Source organism: Heloderma suspectum, chromosome 1, assembly GCF_057233095.1.
Source record: "Heloderma suspectum isolate Gila_16-S chromosome 1, 16-S_ref, whole genome shotgun sequence".
Classification (NCBI taxonomy): Eukaryota; Metazoa; Chordata; class Lepidosauria; order Squamata; family Helodermatidae; genus Heloderma; species Heloderma suspectum.
The window spans coordinates 362,415,986-362,436,051 of NC_139458.1; the positions used below are offsets into that span (position 1 = coordinate 362,415,986).

Sequence of the window (20,066 nt, forward strand, 5' to 3'; positions counted from 1 at the left end):
TCAGTTTATTTTGTGCCAGCTTGCCCCGTGTTTCGGAGACTGCCTCTTTCCTCAGGAGCTCCCTAAAATACAGAACACATTTCAGTTTTATGCACATACATATATGTGCATATACAGCACTACATAAATAAATAAATACATAAATAACACGGACTAATCAACTAGATTCATTCACAGATACATTGCATACTTTCAAGACAAGAAAATCCCCAAATAAAACTCTTACATGAAACACTGGGCAAGGTGGCACAAAATAAACAGGCTCCTGTGTGGCCTTGTATTGTTTTGTTGTTTTTTTGGCCATTCAAGACCACCCCCAAAATACTTCGCATTGCAAGATGTTTAGCTCACAACTATATATTGTTGCTGGGAAAATCCATCCCCCACTCCAGCTACTGTGAGGATTGCAGCTAAGCTCAGAGGAAACAGGGAAGCCTGAGAGGGGTCATCACCATCCCCGCTAATCAAAAAGTCCTGTGCTTCAACCTTGCAAGCCCTGTCTCCACAACACCATTGTTTATCACAGTTGAGTCTTTGTGGTGCTCTTAATTTTTCCAGTTTGACTTTAATTTTTTTTCTTACACTACCACTCTTGCTTTGATCGTTCAAGGAGAAGGAATCTCTCTCTCTCTCTCTCTCAACATCCACACATAGGGCGTATCCAACAGGGTGTTGTACCCCTGCTGATTCCGTTCCACAAGCAAGACCCACCACTTGCACAACAGAAATTTAGCGCTTCTCGAGCAATTGGAAACAAGTGAAAACACTCACTTCTGGAACTGAGCTGATCAGTGAAGCTCTCATAAGGGAGCTCTGCCAGACTGTCCTGGTCCAGAACCGAGCATTGCCACTTATTTTGGGGCTTCTTAAAGGAAGTGTTAAATCTCCGTTGTGCAAGTGGTGGTCCCATTTGCGCACCAGAATTGCGGGAGGGGTTGCTTATGTGCCAGCACCCATATATCTCAACATTCGTGTGTGTGTTGAAATGGAAGTACCCCTAATTTGTGAAAAACTGAAAATTTTGCCGATTTGCATTCAGTGGAAGTTTCCAACCCGTATGAATTGGGAAAGCACACATTTTCTCCAAATTTGGGACCCTAATCTTAGAATATATTCATACTCAGACTATATGAAAGAAAACGATCTTATGAAATATATAAGGAATATATGAAAAAAAAAAGTCTTGTGGGTGATGGTCAAAATATTTATTTTCTGTTTTGTCTCCCTGGGCAAAAGCACCATTTGGTTAAGTGAGTTTTGTTTGCTAAATAAACACTTTTCACCCACTGTTTGACACCTCAACACTATAATCATTTATAGTAGCCAGGTGGTTCACCCAAAGGAATGCAGCTTCTGTTTGTAGTTTAAGAGAGAGAGAGAGAGAGAGAGAGAAAGAAGTGTTCGCAAATGCAGCTTAACCCATTTTATCTTTTGTTTCCCTGAAAGACGAAGTCAAAATAGGTTTCCAGCAGGACCTTACCTAAATACAGCTTTGCTGTATACATAATCAGTATTACTCAGTTGACTAAAGGCAAGGCAACACATCTAGCAATCAAATATAATCTTTTCCAGTCAATGACAATAAGATATAACATAAGATATGAAGGGACAAAAAGGAATCCAGATACAGCGTCTGCAGCATTACATGTTCAGGGATGCATATGGGTTTGCATGCTTTCATACTGGTTACTTAGAGAATAAAGTAATAAGCCAGGGATGAAGAACCTCAGCCCCGGGGGGCAAATCTGGCCCTCCAGAGGTCCCAGTCTGGCCCTCTGGGGTTCCCCAGAAGGCTCTTCCCCCTTCCCATGGCTCCACCCCCTTTCCCCAGCTCCCACTCATTTGGTAGTTTCCTGGCTTTTGTGTACCCCCCCCCCCGAAATTCCTCTCCTAAAGCTTAATTACAGTCAGTAAGAGCGTTGAGCTAAAATATGCCTGTATTTTTGGTGTTTTAGCCCCACCCCTTTTGCTTTTGGCCCCACCAATCACTTCTCCAAAATGCAATGCAGCCCTAGGGCTGAAAGAAGTTCTGGAGCCTTGTAATAAGCCGTGGTGTCCTTGGTCTGGGACTGTTATCCACACTTGGGCTTTTGCTTGACGAGTAGTGACTCCTGGAACAGAACACAAATGCCTAGCCCAGCAGTTTCTGAGACAAGCAGGAGCACTTGGTACACACACGGAGTCCGAGCATGCCTCCACCGCAAGTGCTTCTCTGATTCAGAGGAGGGCACAGATGCACAAGCATATTCCTGCTTTTGAAATGAATGAGAACCTGTGGGCATCACAGAGCTCCTGTGCCCACACATCAAAGCACACACAGAACTTTTGATTGGAGCAACAGCCTTCCAGTGTGGGAGGCAAGGGGGAGCAAATATTCTCCCCATGCAGCTCTATTTTTAAAATGTGTATTAGGTTGCAATCCTGCATGAGCAGAATGCAGAGTCACCACTAATCCCCCTTCCTCTGCAATATTGCCCCCATGCTACAGGAACAGAGCCACAAGCAGGGCCCTGGGAGAAAGCCAGTGGGCTACTGGATAGGAGCATAGAAAGCCGCCTTCTACCAAGTCAGACCCTTGGTCCATCTCGCCCAGTAGTGTCGACACCGACTGGCAGCAGCACTCCAGGATTTCAGGCAGGAGCCTTTCCTAGCTGGACCTGGAGATGCCAGGTATCAAACCTGGGGCCTTCTGCGTGCAAGGCGTGTGCTCTGCCCTTGAGCCGCGGCCCCTCCCATGCTGTAACATGCGGCCTGGAAGGGTCTCCCTTTAAACCTGCCTGCCAAGTTGCAGCATGCTTGGACTAGGAGCCGCACAGCAGGTACTGAGGTGACATGGTGGGGGAGGAGGGGAGAGATTGAAGGGGATCCTTTCGGGAGTGCTTCTGTGGGGCTTGGATCGGAGCCCAAGATACGTATGAGAAGGAAGTGAAAAGGGTCAGGCAGCCTCAAATCACCCCGATCTTTGTTAACCTTACAATAGGGCTACGTCTTTTGCCTATGCAGACAAATCCATTTGACAAACGACACCAGATCTTTCAGCCTCATAATCCTGCGCCACTGTAAAATGTCATTCCCTCCCACTCCCGCCACCCCGAGGCCTGAGTGGCCGCGTCTTTGATATTTCTTCACTCTGAGAGTCATACATATTTGCACTGTAGTTACTGTAAACTTGAAAAAAAGAAAGAAAACCGAGGTAAGCCATTGTTTCCCGTTGAAGCTCAATCAACACAGCTTGCCATGGCTTGCTTCTACAATGATCCAAGCAGCGGGTTTCTTTCCTAGGTGGCACTCCTAGTTTGAGATCGCTGTGGCTCAGCAGAGGACCAGAGGCTGAAAAGCGACGCTGTGGCACATTTCTGGCATGCTTTCAACTTCAAGACCTAGCAGAGGAACTTCAGGCCCTGGAAGCTCCCGTCGGTACTGTCTGCGCCTTGTTGCTCTACCTCATTCTGCAAGTAAAGAAAACCCTAATTTTGTAACTCATCTCTTCATGTCCATATGTGCAGGTTATCTGTATAGAGGAGTAAAAATATATCTCTAGATTAATGTAACAGGTTAACTGATTTCTTGTCTCCTTACAGTGCAATCCGATACACATCTACTCACAAGTAAGCTCTATTGAATTCAATGAGACTTACTCCCAGGTAAGTGCATATAGGATTGCAGCCTTAGATGGAAGGCTCCTGGCGCTGCCGGTCAGAAGGCATTATGCAGCTATTTTGTCTTTATCTCCTTAACCAGTTTTCTGCAGAAGAAGTGGTGGAAAACATGGGAGGGATAAATGAGAAATTTGTTCCTGTTTTTGGCCAGAATTTACCTGGTTCGAACCTCCCAGAACAAAATGCAGACTCCGAGTGCAGTTGAAGTCCATACTTTTCCAAGCTTGCGATGCGATGTGTGGAACAACAATTAAAAATTCATTAAAAATGTGTACATTTGAAAAATGCACATCGAAGAATGCATACTTTTGAAAAATGCACACATACACGCTTTAATCAATGGGAGAAAATGTGTACATTTAAAAAATGTGCACAGAACTCACAATCTGATATGGGCACAAGTCAGAACAAGCTTTAAGATGGAATTCAGAGAACTTCAATGCACTTGAATTTTGCTGAATCACACATCCCTAGATATGAGTGGAAGACGGCAATGACTCGACCCCCCATAAAATTCTTGAATGAGGCTGGGCAGCAGCATGATAAAAGCCTTGTCTGTAAGCAGCCTGAATTATTTTAACAGTCAAACTGCTACGTAAAGAGATTACCGTTTCTTAACAAGGAATAGCAAATGTATTAGCTAGGGTGATGCTCTTGTTTTATGGGAAGAGGTGAACATAAGAAGAGCCATGCTTCTTATCGTCATCCAGAGAGATGATTTGGTAAAGCTCCCTCTGTTTCCAAAGCAGTTTGCGGTGCAGCGTAAGGGAGGCTGCTATCTAAAAATCTCTATCGGCCACTTGGGAGTAGGACACTGTTTTTTGGTTTGTGCTATGTACAATCATTAAACCATGATCCGATGGCCCCAGGGAACACCTGGGAGAGGTGGGTGTCCATTGCATATATGGGGCTCTGTAGAAGCAGTGGACGCCTCATACTTTTTAATATCGAGGACAGCCTCAAATTGATGCACATTTGCATGGAATCTTCCCTATAGTGAAATTATGCCTTAATCCCAGTTTGCAGGGAGCTCTTATACCTGTGTACATTTGGATTATGTTTATGGAATTCTGTTTTTCCTTGATGTTATCTTCTTTTTTATGGTTCTGATGTCCCCATACCCCCATTCCTACCACTGCTTCATGTTGCATACCTACATCACTCCCTTGGAGCAGACAGCAGTCTGGAGCAGGACTTTCTTGGATTTCTTTAAGGGCTCTCCTACCTTTCCCCCCCTCCATAATGGAAGAATTGGACCCAGAACTGTCATTCCGCTAGCGGAAGGATGCCGCTGGAGAAATGACACTTCCCTGTCCTCTTCTTCCCCCTCCCCACGACGCCCTCCAAAAATCCTTTGGAAAGTATCTTTCTGCTGGTGGACCATGGTTCTGGATCTAACCCAATGGATTTTATAGGCTGTGGTCATAGATGTTTATCCAAAATAAAACGAGGGACATGGTTGGAATTTTGGTGTGGGAAATAGGTCAGAGGGACAGCAATAGTTATTCCAAGGGACTGCCTTTCCTCTGCCTCAGGAGGGGAGTAAGTTAACTGCTAGTAAACATTTTTGAAAAATGTAAGCCTTGTCTGTTCTGCAGGTTAATTGGTATTATCTGATGCGTTGCTGGGTCACATTGCTTAGAGTGCATTTAGACTTAATTATCTATTCATTCAAATGTATTGGAGAAGCATCTGGGGTTGAATCCAGATTTAGTCATACTTAGACTAGACCCATTGAAATTGATGGGATTTAAATTACTCATGATTTCGAAGTATGACTAAACCTGGATCATCCAACCCACCCCCCATCATGTTTTTTAGTGATGTGTGAACACAATGTGGTTTCTTTTCCACTTTGAGATCCTTTCTCCTTTTTTTAAAGTCTCTCTGGAAATACTCATGTATTTGTGTGTCACATTCCACCCAACTTTTAGTTGAAGCTTATTTCATCTTTTGGTCCAAGGAAGCCCTGCCTACAAGGCACAACCAAAAGGTCTGATTCACAGGGTTTCTGTCCATACACATTTTTGAAGTGGGATGAATTGAATTGTGGGGAAATTGCCCCTTATTAAACTGGTACAAGGTACCGCTTCAGCGGGAAGGTACCGCTTCAGCAGGAAAGGTAACAGCGTTCCGTGCACCTCGGTGTTCAGTCATGCTGGCCACATGACCACGGAAGCATCTTCGGACAGCGCTGGCTCTTTGGCTTAGAAATGGAGATGAGCACCACCCCCTAGAGTCGGACACGACTGGCTGGGGACACCTTTACCTTTTTAAACCAGTACAGTTCTGTTGTGGTAACAATAAATGGCACTTCTAGAAATCTCAGTGTGTGTACCTCAAATGGGCACTGATACATGCTGCTTAATGTCTAGAAAAAGAGATGCCAGAGCTGAGGTCTGATTGGAAACCATACCGTATTATCGGAACGCCCTCTCACTCATTCATGCGTGAGGGTTCTCTGAAATAACTCAGTCGAGAGGCACTTCATCTACATATGCTCAGAGGCACATAATTCTTCATATGTTTCAGGATTGAGCGCTGCATACAAGGCCTGACTCCTTTTCATGGAGGATAAGGCTATCAGTGTCTCATAGTCATGATGACCATATTACCTGCCGTATTGGAGGCAATATGCCCCTCAGTGCCAGTTGCAGGGGAAAACAAGTGGAAGGGTGCTATTGCATTTCTGGCCTGCTTGTGGGCTTCCCAGAGGCAGCTGGCTGGCCACAGAAAGTTGGACTAGATAGGCCTTTGGTCTGATCCAGCACAGCTCTTCTTATGCTCTTATGTTCTCTTTAGTGGTTGTTTTTATAGTAATAGCTTAAACTAAGGGTAACTTTAAAATAGACACAGACACCAGTCGAAGCAGTTTCCCAACTGTATAAATTCCCACAGCCTGCAGCAAGAGAGGCAAGGAAAGGAAATTGCTGTCACATGAGTCTTTGTATCTTGCCTTTGTACCTAACAGTTCAGATCAGCTTGCTTTAGTTCCATCAGCTTTCTATCCATGTTTCTATTTAGTCAAAACATTCAGGAAGTTATTTCAAAAAGGTTTAACCCCCCCCCCTTTTTTTTCAAACTTCAGAATGGCATTGCATGAAATAATAGTACTGATTAACAAAGAGCAAAGAAGCAATCCTCTGTGTAGAAGTAGTAGTACAGTTAAGCAGATCTAGCATTTGATGGATTGAACACAGATTACAGTAACGTAAGCATGCCCTCTCTCTGCTATAGCCAGAAACCACTTCAAAGCTTCAAGTCAAATGAAGGAACACTAAACCCCATACACTATGTTTCCACATAGATTAGACAACTGTATGTTCATATGGAACTTGGTTGTACTGTATGTTGCTCCATACTGATCTCCTTCCGACTGCACCTTTATCGTTGGCTTGCTTCGTACTCTGCAAAGAAATAGCAGTCATTTGTGGGTTGCACCCAAATAATATCTTCCAAAGTAAGTGCAAAGTATGGGTTGGATCCAGGATCTGCCTTCCACAAGAAGAAGGGCTCCACTTGTGGAAGGTCCCTTGGCCCAATTTTGGGGGATTCCCCTCCCCCCGACCCTGCAGCTCACCCCATTCAGCAGAGTCTCCTGACTCTCTGAGTTGCATTTTCAAGGGGTTGGAGGGGCTGCGGTGGGAAGGAAGGGGCAGGGAAGTCCACTTCCATCAGTGGAGTTGATCCAGCATAAATCTATATCTAACCCCTTGTGTTTTATTGGGGCCACGGTGGCTTAGTGGTTAAGACGCTGAACTGCAGACCGGAAGGTCGGCAGGTCAGCAGTTCGAGACCCGAGTGCCGCGTGACGGAGTGAGCTTCCGTCTTCAGTCCCAGCTCCTGCCAACCTAGCAGTTCGAAAGCAAGAAATCGCAAGTAGATAAATAGGTACCGCCTCGGCGGGAAAGGTGACAGCGTTCCGTGCACCTGAGTGTTCAGTCATGCCGGCCACATGACCACGGGAGCGTCTTTGGACAGCGCTGGCTCTTCGGCTTAGAAACGGGGATGAGCACTGCACCCTAGAGTCGGACACGACTGGTTGGGGACACCATTTGTTTTTTTTTAAACATGGGGGGGGAATAATTTATGAAGAACCATGAGCACTGATGTTACCTACCTGTTGCTATTTGAGCATGTGCAGCTCATTATCCAATCCTCAAGGAACTGGAACATTAAACTGAGTTTTGGGGTGGGGTGAAGACAACATTCATAGGGCCAGGGAGCTAGTGTTGTGAAAGCCTCTTTTTGTTTGCTTGTTTGTTTGTTTGCATAATTGGCTTTTAAACAAATATGCATGGATAAGTTCTGTGGTGCAAGACTGACATTCCTGTAAGAAGGAATTTAGATAATGGAGAAAAGTATGAACGTTTTTCGTAGCTCTGAGCTACATTTCCTTTTTTTTAAAAAAAAATTCTCTCTCTCTCTGTCTGTCTCAGGTGGATAGCCTTTCTTTGGAAGACCTGAATGCATTTATGGCTCAGGCACTATGCCTTGAGGGGAAGTCAGCTGCTCAGCTTGCAGACTTGCAGGTACAGACATGAGTCATCTACCAACGTAATAATGCCGGTGGTAACCCTAAGACGAACAACCTTTGGCTTTCTCTTTGACCTTTTCTCTCAGAGTTATTCAAATTCAGGAGATTAGATATGAGGGTCAGGATGTCATTTGACTATCCTGATTTATTTGTATGCTTCAGATGCATAAACAAGGATTCCTGATTCAGTTTGTCAGGCCCCTGTTCCAAAGATTCAATGTGACCTGCCACATCGGAGCTCTCACTTTTCTGTTAGCCGCTGCTGCCCCCCAGATGTGACTGCACTTTGTCTGCTGAGCTGGGATCTCACTCAGACTCCTCTCTTCCATCACCTTGTCACTGCCTGCTTGTCCATCTTCCTCTTACAGCCAGATTAGCAGTACCGTGGAAGGTCCAGATACCTTCATTTTCCTTCGTATGCAGGCATTACTTGCCTAGCTCCTCACCACCCTCCTGGGATGGTCCAGTGATTTGTTGAGTTGAAGCCTTGCCTTATGTGTTACAACTCTGGGTTATCTCTTTCCCAACAGCCAAGAATACCCAGTTTGCACATCATGATCAACAACCCCGAAACAGAGCATCTCTGGGTTGTTTAGCTCCACCCAGCTGCAATGGGAGCAATTGGGTAGCAAAAACCAGCATGCTCGCTCCCATTTACAACATCCCAGGGTTAGAAAAAACCATGAGTTGTTGTAACGTGCAAACTGATCCTAGTATCCAGTGGAGGGAAGAAAAAGCAACCCTAGCTGTAGAGGTACTGATGTCAGGATTGAAAGCTCATGTTACTAATTCAGCCACAAATTCTGTATCTCCTTAGTTTTCAAGAGGCTGACATGACGTAAGGAGTCATGGGCAATAGCTAGGGGAGACCCAACAGTTTTGTAATATTTTGAATAGTCACTCAGCTCCTGTAGGAAGCTGCACTGCTCTGAGTGAGCATGTAAATATAAGCAAATAATTATTTGCAGGAAATATATATTAAGGTGTCAACATTACTTCTGCTTACTTCAGCAAATAACTGAATTTTTTAGTTTTTCATAGACTGATGAAAAACCAATGCTTAGTTATCATCTTTTGCTGATGACCTAAATTCATTGTATCATTTTCAGAGAAACAAATCTAATACTTCCCCCATGCCCTCACTGTGGTGCAAGCAGACATTGCCGTGTTTTCTTTTTTTAATTTATCCCAGGCTTGTGATTCTGTTTTGTGGTATACAGATGTGTGTGTTTTTATGTCTCCATGTTTAGCAGCTTCAGGCATAAGCTACTTAAAGGGGAAGAAAGTTTTAGGAAGGGGTGTGGCTTCTTTACTGGAATGTTGGGTTACTTTGAACTGACACTAGCACTGTTTGAAATGCTTGCTTGCTTGATAACAAGGTAAATGAGCCACTTGCAAGTCGTGTGTCTGTGCCATTTCCCATTGTTCACTGACACATTTACACTGGAATTCCAGGCATGCTCTGTCTGCCTTCTGTGTCCTGTCAGTACCTGCCTTCTTCCCCCTCACAACTCCTGCAGCTAAAAACAACCTTTCGCGCGCGTGTGTGTTCAGCATTTACGTCTGCTGATTTCATCGAATAATTTTAGTGCCATGCAGAATTAGCATTACATCTGCATAACATAAGAGAGAAAATAAACACTGTAATTAAATCAGTGTGGCTCCTAACTAAAAGAAAATGTTTCTCTTCGTTGGGGTGGGGGGAGCGTGTATGTGACACATAGCATAAGATTTTACATTTCAGAATCTTTTAAGTGCCTGGCTGTATGAAATGTTGACGTATTTTATAGGCATGTTTATGAGCACTTTTTATATAGATTTGTAAAGCACTCTGAAGCTACCTTTATCTGGTTGACTATTCCTACAGCATGTATGTGTTTGAGGCTGCCTCCCACATAGGTCAGGATGTTGTGAAGCATTTTCCTTCTTTGTTGGTTGGTGCTTGCTCGCTTATTTATTTATTTATTTATTTCATTTCTATACCGCCCAATAGCCGAAGCTCTCGTATGCTTACTATCGTATGTGAACGGCTGGGGCAAAAATAAATGAAAAATCACCAGTGCTCTACTTTAGGGTCTCTTTATCTATGTGGGCTCTGATACCCACACAGCTCTGTATGTCAAAGGCCCATCACATCCCAGCTGGAAATAGGACGGTGGGGCAAACTACACGTTTTGCTAATGGCGTAGGTATAGCTGAGCCTGATATTTTTCTGTACTCCAGTGTAACTGCACATGGTCTCAATTCAGACTGGGACTAGCACACTCAGAGAGGGAAGGATTAAACTTCTCCCCCATTTTTTCCTGTAATTTCACTCTCTCCTCACGCCATGGGGTGGGTTTTTAAAAAAAAATGGAAAAAAGTCTCCCTTGGAATAAATGGAGGCTTGTTTGCTTTTATTTCTCTCTCTCTCTCTCTCTCTCTCTCTCAATCTCTCTCTCTCTCTCTCTCTCACACGCATGCACGCACGCACGCACGCACCAGGAGTGGAATTTGGGGGCAAAGGGGTAGATGGTCTAATTCTTCCCTCCCTGGGTCCACTGATCCAATCCGAATTGGAGCCGTATGCATTTACTCTGGAGTAAAGAAAAATGTGCTCAGCTACACCTATGCGATTAACAGAATGTTAATTTTGTTTTGACCCTAAAATGCTTCTTTTTTCAGTGCATGCATCAAATATTGTGTATTTTTATTGCATAACATTTTATTGCATAACAACATATTGCACACAGAAGTGAGTATTTATGTAGCAGATAGCCCATTAAATCCTATCTAAAAATGAATAACGGATTAAAATAACAGAGAAGTATCGCCAAGTAGAGCATCCTCCCCCCCACCGCCCCCAGCCCTGCTCTACTCTGCTTGTTCCTTGTAGCAAGCTAGAACAAGAAAGACAAAGAAAGACAGACAGACAGACAGACAAGGTCTGAACATACCAGAAATCAATTGACTTAATAAATTGACATCTATCGCCACTGGTCAATCAATGCAGCATTCTTGAACAATTCTGAGAAGCCGCTGAATCTACAGAGTTATTTAAAATAAAAGTCAAATGGCTGTTTTCACCATGAGAAAATACACACTGCTTTTTGTGTCGATTGTGCCTTTTCTGGACGTCTAACTGGCTGCAGGAAAAGCAAAACGGCAAACAGCTATAAACATTTCTCCTAAAATGATCACTATCCACAAACAGAATGTGGGTCACTCCTCAATTTTTTATTTTTTTATTTTGCAGAACAGGCGTACATCATCTGAAATGGTCGATATTCTTAAATCCCATGAAAACTGATGAGACTTAAGCATTTCACTGTGTACGATTCCTTCAGATTGCACTCAATGAAGTACTATTCTGAATGGTCACAGGGGCAATCTACATTACAACTTTAAACTGGTTTCAAACCTGTTTTTAGTGGTTACGGCTACCAAATACAGGAATTCTGGGAATTGTAGCTCTAGGAAGAGGGGCCGCTTGGGCAGGGGACACGGGTCTCTAGCAAAGAATTCTCAGTACCCTCATGAAACTGCAGGATCCCTTTAGATAAACCGGTTTGAAACCAGGTTAAAGTTGTAATGTAGATTGGCTCACAGTCATCCAAAATAGCCATGTAAATGCAGAATCTAGTATGTAGTGGGGTGTTCAGCACACTGAGTTCCTCCCTCATCCTACAGTCTTCCCCATCCATTTTACAAATTAGGTGTACTTGGAAGGAGAATAAAGTACACCAGCTATCAAATACATCTAAGTGTGCTCATTACCTTTGGTGCGGAATGCTGATATTTTCCTTGTTTTTCAGAATACACACCACCATCTTGGAATATCAGTTTGATCTGTAAATGCTTTCCCCTTAATTTCTGTTACTGATGTGCTTCTCTCATATTTGCTTTCCAGTGCGAACAGCAGGAGCAGTATTTTCAGTACTATGGGCCAAAGCAGACTTTACTTTGAATCTGGGTGCCAGTTTGCATGTCACGGTGGCAAATTGTGGGTTAATTAATCAACCCACGATTTGCTGGGATGCGGGCTGCACACAAGCTATTTCTGCTTTGCATAAACAACCTACAAATGACCTGTTCGTAAGTTGTTATCATGATGTCCAAGCCCAGACACTTTGGGTAGTTAATGGGTTAAACAACCCAGAGTTAACCTAACAACAAACAATGACGTCTTTTCCCCCCTTCATTGTAGCTCAAGAGAAGGCACAGGGCCCCACAGATCCCCTAGTTTGCGGGTAAAGGGGCTTTAAAGATCTGGGGCCGATCTACATTGCTCCTGCCATTGCAATGAATTCGGTGTCCCGTCGGGTTAAACGCTCTCGCATTAAAACGTGATTATTCACACTCACCCATTTTCCCCGTTGCAGTGCTTCATCGAATGCACGAGCTCAGTTCACACTCGGGCACTGTGCTGTTTTCCTGCTGTTTTCCTGCGCGCACTTGTCTGATCTCAGATGCTAAGTGGGGTCGGCCCCGGTCAAATCAAGCTTCACAACTTTGAAGCTTCGAAGATCATGCCTGAATTAGGGAAAAAAAACATCACGGAGAAGCCCCGATTCTGCAAGGATAATGCCTGAATTTTTTAAAAAAACATCTGGAGTGGGGGATGTTGTTGTTGTTCAGTCGTTCAGTCGTGTCCGACTCTTCGTGACCCCATGGACCATAGCACACCAGGCCTTCCTGTCCTGCGCTCTCTCCCGGAGCGTGCTCAAGTTCATATTCATTGCATCCGTGATGCTATCTAGCCATCTCATCCTCTGCCGTCCCCTTCTCCTTTTGCCTTCAGTCTTTCCCAGCATCAGGGTCTTTTCCAGGGAGTTTTCTCTTCGCATTAGGTGGCCAAAATATTGGAGCTTCAGCTTCATTATCTGTCCTTCCAATGAGCACTCAGGGTTGATTTCCTTTAGGATGGACTGATTTGACCTCCTTGCAGTCCAGGGGACTCGTAAGAGTCTTCTCCAGCACCACAGTTCGAAAGCATCAATTCTTCGGCGCTCAGCCTTCCTTATAGTCCAGCTCTCACAGCCATACATTACTACTGGGAAAACCATAGCTTTGATTAGACGGACCTTTGTCGGCAAGGTGATGTCTCTGCTTCTTACTATGCTGTCTAGGTTGGCCATAGCTTTCCTCCCCAGGAGCAAGCGTCTTTTAATTTCATGGCTACAGTCACCGTCTGTGGTGATCTTGGAGCCCAAGAAAGTAAAATCTGTCACTGCTTCCATTTCTTCCCCTTCTATATGCCAGGAAGTGATGGGGCCAGATGCCATGATCTTAGTTTTTTTAATGTTGAGTTTCAAACCAGCTTTTGCACTCTCCTCTTTCACCCTCAACAAGAGGCTCTTGAGATCCTCTTCGCTTTCTGCCATTAGGGTGGTATCGTCTGCATATCGGAGGTTGTTGATAATTCTCCCAGCAATCTTAATTCCGACCTCTGATTCATCCAACCCGGCATTTCTCATGATAAGTTAAATAAGCAGGGTGACAATATGCAGCCTTGTCGTACTCCTTTCCCAATTTTCAACCAATCGGTTGTTCCATGTCTGGTTCTTACTGTTGCTTCTTGACCCTCGTACAGGTTTCTCAGGAGACAGGTAAGGTGGTCTGGTACTCCCATCACTTTAAGAATCTGCCACAGTTTGTTGTGATCCACACAATCAAAGGCTTTAGCGTAGTCAATGAAGCAGAAATAGACGTTTTTCTGGAATTCTCTTGCTTTCTCCATGATGCAGCGAATGTTGGCGATTTGATCTCTAGTTCCTCTGCTTCTTCGAAACCCAGCTTGTACTTCCGGTAGTTCTCGGTTCGCATACTGCTGAAGCCTAGCTTGTAGGATTTTGAGCATCACCTTGCTGGCATGTGAAATGAGCGCAATTGTGCGGTAGTTTGAACACTCTTTGGCGTTGCCCTTTTTTGGAATTGGAATGTAAACTGACCTTTTCCAGTCTTGTGGCCACTGTTGAGTGTTCCAGATTTGTTGGCATATTGAATGCAGCACTTTAACAGCATCATCTTTTAGGATTTTAAATAGCTCGGCTGGAATACTGTCATCTCCACTAGCTTTGTTGTTACTAATGCTTCCTAAGGCCCACTTGACTTCACTCTCTAGGATGTCCGGCTCAAGTTCAGTGACCGCACTATCATGGCTATCAGGGACATTCAGATCTTTCCTGTATAGTTCTTCTGTGTATTCTTGCCACCTCTTCTTAATCTCATCTGCTTCTGTTAGGTCCCTGCCTTCTTTGTCCTTTATCATGCCCGTCTTTGCACAAAACGTTCCCTTGAGATCTCCAATTTTCTTGAAGAGATCTCTAGTCTTTCCCATTCTGTTGTTTTCCTCGATTTCTTTGCATTGTTCATTTAAGAAGGCCTTCTTGTCTCTCCTTGCTATTCTCTGGAACTCTGCATTCAGTTGCATATATCTTCCCCTTTCTCCCTTGCTTTTCGCTTCCCTTCTTTCCTCAGCTACTTGTAAAGCCTCCTCAGACAGCCACTTGGCTTTCTTGCATTTCTTTTTCTTTGGGATGGATTTCGTTGCTGCCTCCTGAACAATGTTACGGACCTCCGTCCATAGTTCCTCAGGCACTCTGTCTATCAGGTCTAATCCCTGAAATCTATTCCTCACCTCCACTGTGTATTCATAAGGGATATGATTTAGGTCATACCTGAACGGTTTAGTGGTTTTCCCGACGTTCTTCAATTTAAGCCGAAATTTTGCAAGAAGCAGCTCATGATCTGAGCCACAGTCAGCTCCAGGTCTTGTTTTTACTGACTGTATGGAGCTTCTCCATCTTTGGCTGCAAAGGACATAATCAATCTGATTTCAATATTGACCATCTGGTGACGTCCATGTGTAGAGTCGCCTCTTGTGCTGTTGGAAAAGAGTGTTTGCTATGATCAGCATGTTCTCTTGGCAAAACTCTATTAGCTTTTGTCCTGCTTCATTTTGTACACCAAGGCCATGCCTGCCTGTTATCCCGGTGATTTCTTGACTTCCTGCTTTAGCATTCCAATCCCCTATGATGAAGAGGACATCTTTTTTTGGTGTTAGTTCTAGAAGGTGTTGTAGGTCTTCATAGAACCGATCAACCTCAGCTTCTTCGGCCTCAGTGGTTGGGGCATAGACTTGAATTACTGTGATGTTGAATGGTTTGCCTTGGATTCGTACTGAGATCATTCTATCATTTTTAAGATTGTACCCCAGTACTGCTTTTCCCACCCTTTTGTTGACTATGAGTGCTACTCCATTTCTTCTAAGGGATTCTTGCCCACAATAGTAGATATGATGGTCACCTGAATTAAATTCGCCCATGCCTGTCCATTTTAGTTCGCTGATTCCCAAGATGTCGATGTTCAATCTTGCCATCTCATGTTTGACCACCTCCAGCTTACCTTGATTCATTGATCTGACATTCCAGGTTCCTAAACAATATTGTTCTTTACAGCATCGGATTTTCTTTTCACCACCAGACACATCCACAGCTGAGTGTCCTTTCGGGTTTGGCCCAGCCGCTTCACTCTTTCTGGCGCTACTTGGAAATACCCTCTGCTCTTCCCCAGTAGCATATTGGACACCTTCCGACCTGAGGGGCTCATCTTCCGGCATCATATCTTTTAGCCTTGTGATACGTTCCATGGGGTTTTCTTGGCAAGAATACTGGAGTGGGTTGCCATTTCCTTCTCCAGTGGACCACATTTTGTCAGAACTCTCTGCCATGACCTGTCCGTCTTGGGTGGCCCTGCACGGCATAGCTTATGGCTTCACTGAGTTACGCAAGCCCCTTCGCCACAACAAGGCAGTGATCCATGAAGGGGGGAGTGGGGGATAGGAGGGGGTAAAACTTAGTCTCATTTGAAGGGATAGAATAACCCCCTGCTCAGTGCAGGAAGCCTGATTCCCAGGCGGTTGCCCATCCAACTACTGACCGGGGCTGACCCCACTTAGCTTCCGAGATCAGACAAGCGTGCGCACATCCAGCCCTTTGCTTGTTGCTGAGGAAATGGGGGCTGCTGAGGAAGCTATGCGATCCGTAGCCGGAAGAAGACATGGGGCCATCGAGAGCTGTGATTGGACAGGAGGGAAATACAAACACTGCTGTATATTAGGGGTGAACGAAAGTCGCTTACCTTTTCTCGCAGCTTTTTCGCGGTGGGGGGGAGCGCTTCACTGCTCCCCCCACGAAGTTCAGGCCGGGGGGGGGAGGCTTCCCGCCTCGCCCGGCCAAAATTCAGGCCGGGGGGGGAGGCTTCCCGCCTCGCCCGGCCGAAATTCAGGCCGGGGAGGAGGCTTCCCGCCTCGCCCGGCCGCGAACACGAAAGTAAAAAAAAAACAACAAAAACGTCCCCTGATAGGCTACGTGACGATTCACGTAGCCTATCACAGCTAGATCTGGAAAGTCAGCCGTGATAGGCTACGTGAATCGTCACGTAGCCTATCACGGGTGACTTTAAAAAAAAAAAAAAAAGCGCGTACGCGAATGGCGGCCCCCATAGGGAGCCGCCATTCGCGTTCCTTATTTAGTTGCTGTAGTCTACGTCAATGTTTACGTAGACTACGGCGAAAATAAGGGCAACGCAAATAGCGTTGCCCTTATTTTCGCCGTAGTCTATGTAAACATTGATGTAGACTACAGCGACCAAATAAGGAACGGGAATGGCGGCTCCCTATGGGGGCCGCCATTATCCGTACACACTTTTTTTTTTTTTTTTAAAGTCACCCGTGATAGGCTACGTGACGATTCACGTAGCCTATCACGGCTGACTTTGCAAATCTTGCCGTGATAGGCTACGTGAATCGTCACGTAGCCTATCAGGGGACTTTTTTTTTTTTCTTTCATTGCAATGGCGGGGGCGGCAGCTGGTCGAAAGACCGGCTGCCGCTCCCGCCCTGCTCGAACACCGGACAAACCGCCAGCCGGACCCGCCGCCGGGAGGGACATTCAGGGAAGGTAAGTCCCGTCCCGGGGGGGGGCGGGGGGCGGGCGGAGGATTTCTCCCCGAAACTTGTTCGGGGGGCCGAACACGTTGGCGCTCGGCCCCCCGAAGTTTCGGGGAGAAATTCTCCGCCATCCCTACTGTATATGGACAGGCAGGGGAGGGGACTACGACCAGATATGGTAGTGAAGGTGGAAAATCAGAGCATATTAAGGGGAAATACTGGGATATTAGGGTATTGAAAGCGGGAGCACGGAAGTGGGAAATTCCGGTTCCAATTCGAGGCGGGTACTGCGTAGTGTGAAAGGCGGGCGGTGAAACCTCATTGGAAGCTAAAAAAGGTGGTAAGTGTAGATCCAGCCCTGGATTGTGCCCTCCTCTGATGCCTACTCTAGAGTAAAAATGAACAAAATGCATAGTTGTTAGACACAGATTTAAAGCAATGTCTGTTTTGGCCCTGCGCCCATGTTTTAAAGAACAGTGGAACAAGCAAGGAGGGAGAAGTTTTTCTCCCTCTCTCATAATACTAAAACTCAAGAGTCATCCAATGGAGCTGAATGGTGGGAGATTCAGGATAGATTAAAGGAAGGACTTCTTCACGCAGTACCTAGTTAAACTATGGATTTCTCTTTCACAAGATGTGGTGATGGCCACCAACTTGGATGGCTTTAAAGGGGATTAGACAAGTTCGTGGAGGATGAAGCTAACATTGGCCGCTCATCATGCTGGTTACATGTTACCTCCATGGTCAGAGGCAGCATGCTGCTGGAGAACGGCAACAGGAAAGAGCTATTGCGCCCACGCTCACGTCCTGCTAGTGGGCTTCCTGGAGGCATCTGGTTGGGTACTGTAGGAAACAGGATGCTTGACTAGATGGGCTTTTGGTCTGATCCAACAGGGCTCTTCGAATGTTGCATCTTTCAAGATTCAGCAGTGCTCTTCCCACCCCACTTCCCTCCACGCCGTTTGCTGCACAGCAGACTACTTTTAAAACTCAGAGGAGTCTCAAAAGCAGTTTCTGTTATTACACAAGAGTTGCTGTTTCATATAAATTAAAAAGAACTGGGCATGTATAAACACTTGAGCACATTGAAAGCTTTTCTCTTTCTGTATGTTCTTTCTTCTGCTGTACAAGTGGCTAAGGAATCTTTCTGAATAAACACTAGACAAATGATGGCGGCAGTCAAGACTGTTAGGAACGCAAGTCAAGGCATCTTGCAGCGCACTCCTAGGCGCATCTACACAGAAGTAAATCCCATTGGGTTCAGTGGGCTTAAACCTAGGTAAGGATGTATAGGATTGCAGTGATAAGGCTGGACTCCTAATCTGATTTATCAGGGAGTAAGCCGCATTGAGCTCAGTGGGGCTTACTCTAAGTAAATATGCTTATAATTGCACTGTGAAACAGTGTTTAAAATAATAGGAGCCTTTCTGTTTCAGATTTTCTTTTTGTCAAATCCTGTCGAGAAAATATGGGGAGTGAGAATTTCAGGGGGCTACCATACAAAACACTGATGGAGAAAACTAGCAACTGCAGAGTAGTTATCATTCCCTGTTAAATATTATCTTGCCCGCTGATGTGATTGGTGTATAAGGGCTAGGTAATAGAAAGTCTGAAAAGCAGTCTTCCTTCAGGCTAATCTGAAAAAGATTGCAGGAAGAGAGAAGACCGTGTTTATCTGGGTAACTTGTAGCTGTTTTAAGAGGTGACCTAGACTCTTCAGTGGCAGCTGCTGCCCAGACTAGGGTGTGGCGTGGAGGGAGGGAGCCTGCAGTGAGTAAGGCATGTGGTGCACACACCTGCCTGTGTCATCTGTTCTTGCTCCCTCTGCACCTGCCTGCTGGCCCTTTGTTACACAAGAACAGGAATGCAAGTTTTCACATCTGCCTAGACATTCAGGGGGAAGGCCAGTGGGGAAGCTGAGGAGAATCAAGAGTATGGGTAGCACCTTTTCACTATTTTGAGCTCTTCCACACAAGACAATTATTGTGCACATGTCATTCCCTACTCATGGTTTTTTATGAGTTCTTTAGACAATGTCATGACCCTCCAGTTTCTCTTCTGTTTTTAAACAGCACTTTTGGCAAGTTTTTTTAGAGCAGGGAAAATGCATTATTATTTGTGAAAGCAAAAGAAAACACTCTCCCACTTGTATGATTGCACTATTCGAGTATACCACAGTGCCACCTAGAGGTTATGTAGTGGAAGAGCTGGAAAGGAAACACTCTTCATGTAGTGCTAGGATCTCAATTCTGTGATGAAACCAAAAGTTAGATTTTAAGAGTGTCTATGCCATCCTTCAAAGTAAATATCCTCTGGTCAACTTACACAGTAAAAAAATAAAATAACATATTTCAGTAAAATATTTTAAATAAATAAATCAATTATAAGCGTAAAGCAGAGAGGGACAACATCCCCCCCCCCCAGCCTTTGGTGCAGCCCCCACCGCCAAACTTCGGCAGTGTGGAGGTGGCAAAAATATTGGTGGCTTGCTGCCAAATTTGGCAGCAAACTGCTTCAGGGGTTTAAAAAGGACAAATTTAGCTTAAATACAAACTTAATGTGTCCTTTTAAGCCTCCATAGTGAGTCACTGTCCAAACTTAGCGGCAAACCACCATTTTTTTTTGCCACTGACAAATTTTGCCAGTGCAGTAGCAGCAACAGGACTATAGCCCACGGGAAGTCTGGGGTGGGGTGGCAGCTCCCGGACCCTACCCCCGTGTTGCCCACATCTGACCTCAGTTACTGTTTGTATTGTTATCTTGCACATATTTGCTGACAATGTAGAGTGGGCCCAAACAAACACACTTATTTGCCAGGGCAGCCGTAAACCAAAAGGAGCCCCAGGTGAGGAGTGTCTTCAGCAGCCCACCCCCATTAGTTCAACTAATACCTTATTTTTTATTGCATTTGTAGCCCATTTCACAACTTTGATCCACA

The 20,066-nt window shown here is 45.0% G+C and overlaps 1 protein-coding gene across 7 annotated transcripts in view; it reads left to right on the top strand.

Moving 5' to 3' along the window:
• FAM120B (family with sequence similarity 120 member B) overlaps window positions 1-20,066 on the top strand; it is a 49,609-nt gene that overhangs the window by 15,421 nt on the left and 14,122 nt on the right. For 3 of the 7 annotated variants that reach the window (XM_084828090.1, XM_084828092.1, XM_084828093.1), the window contains 3 exons: window positions 3,283-3,455; window positions 3,582-3,644; window positions 8,099-8,191. In XM_084828090.1, the coding sequence (XP_084684216.1) occupies window positions 3,283-3,455; window positions 3,582-3,644; window positions 8,099-8,191 (329 nt within the window). The remainder of the gene's footprint in view (window positions 1-3,282; window positions 3,456-3,581; window positions 3,645-8,098; window positions 8,192-20,066) is intronic. The other 4 variants (XM_084828091.1, XM_084828095.1, XM_084828096.1 and 1 more) reach the window with 2 other exon arrangements.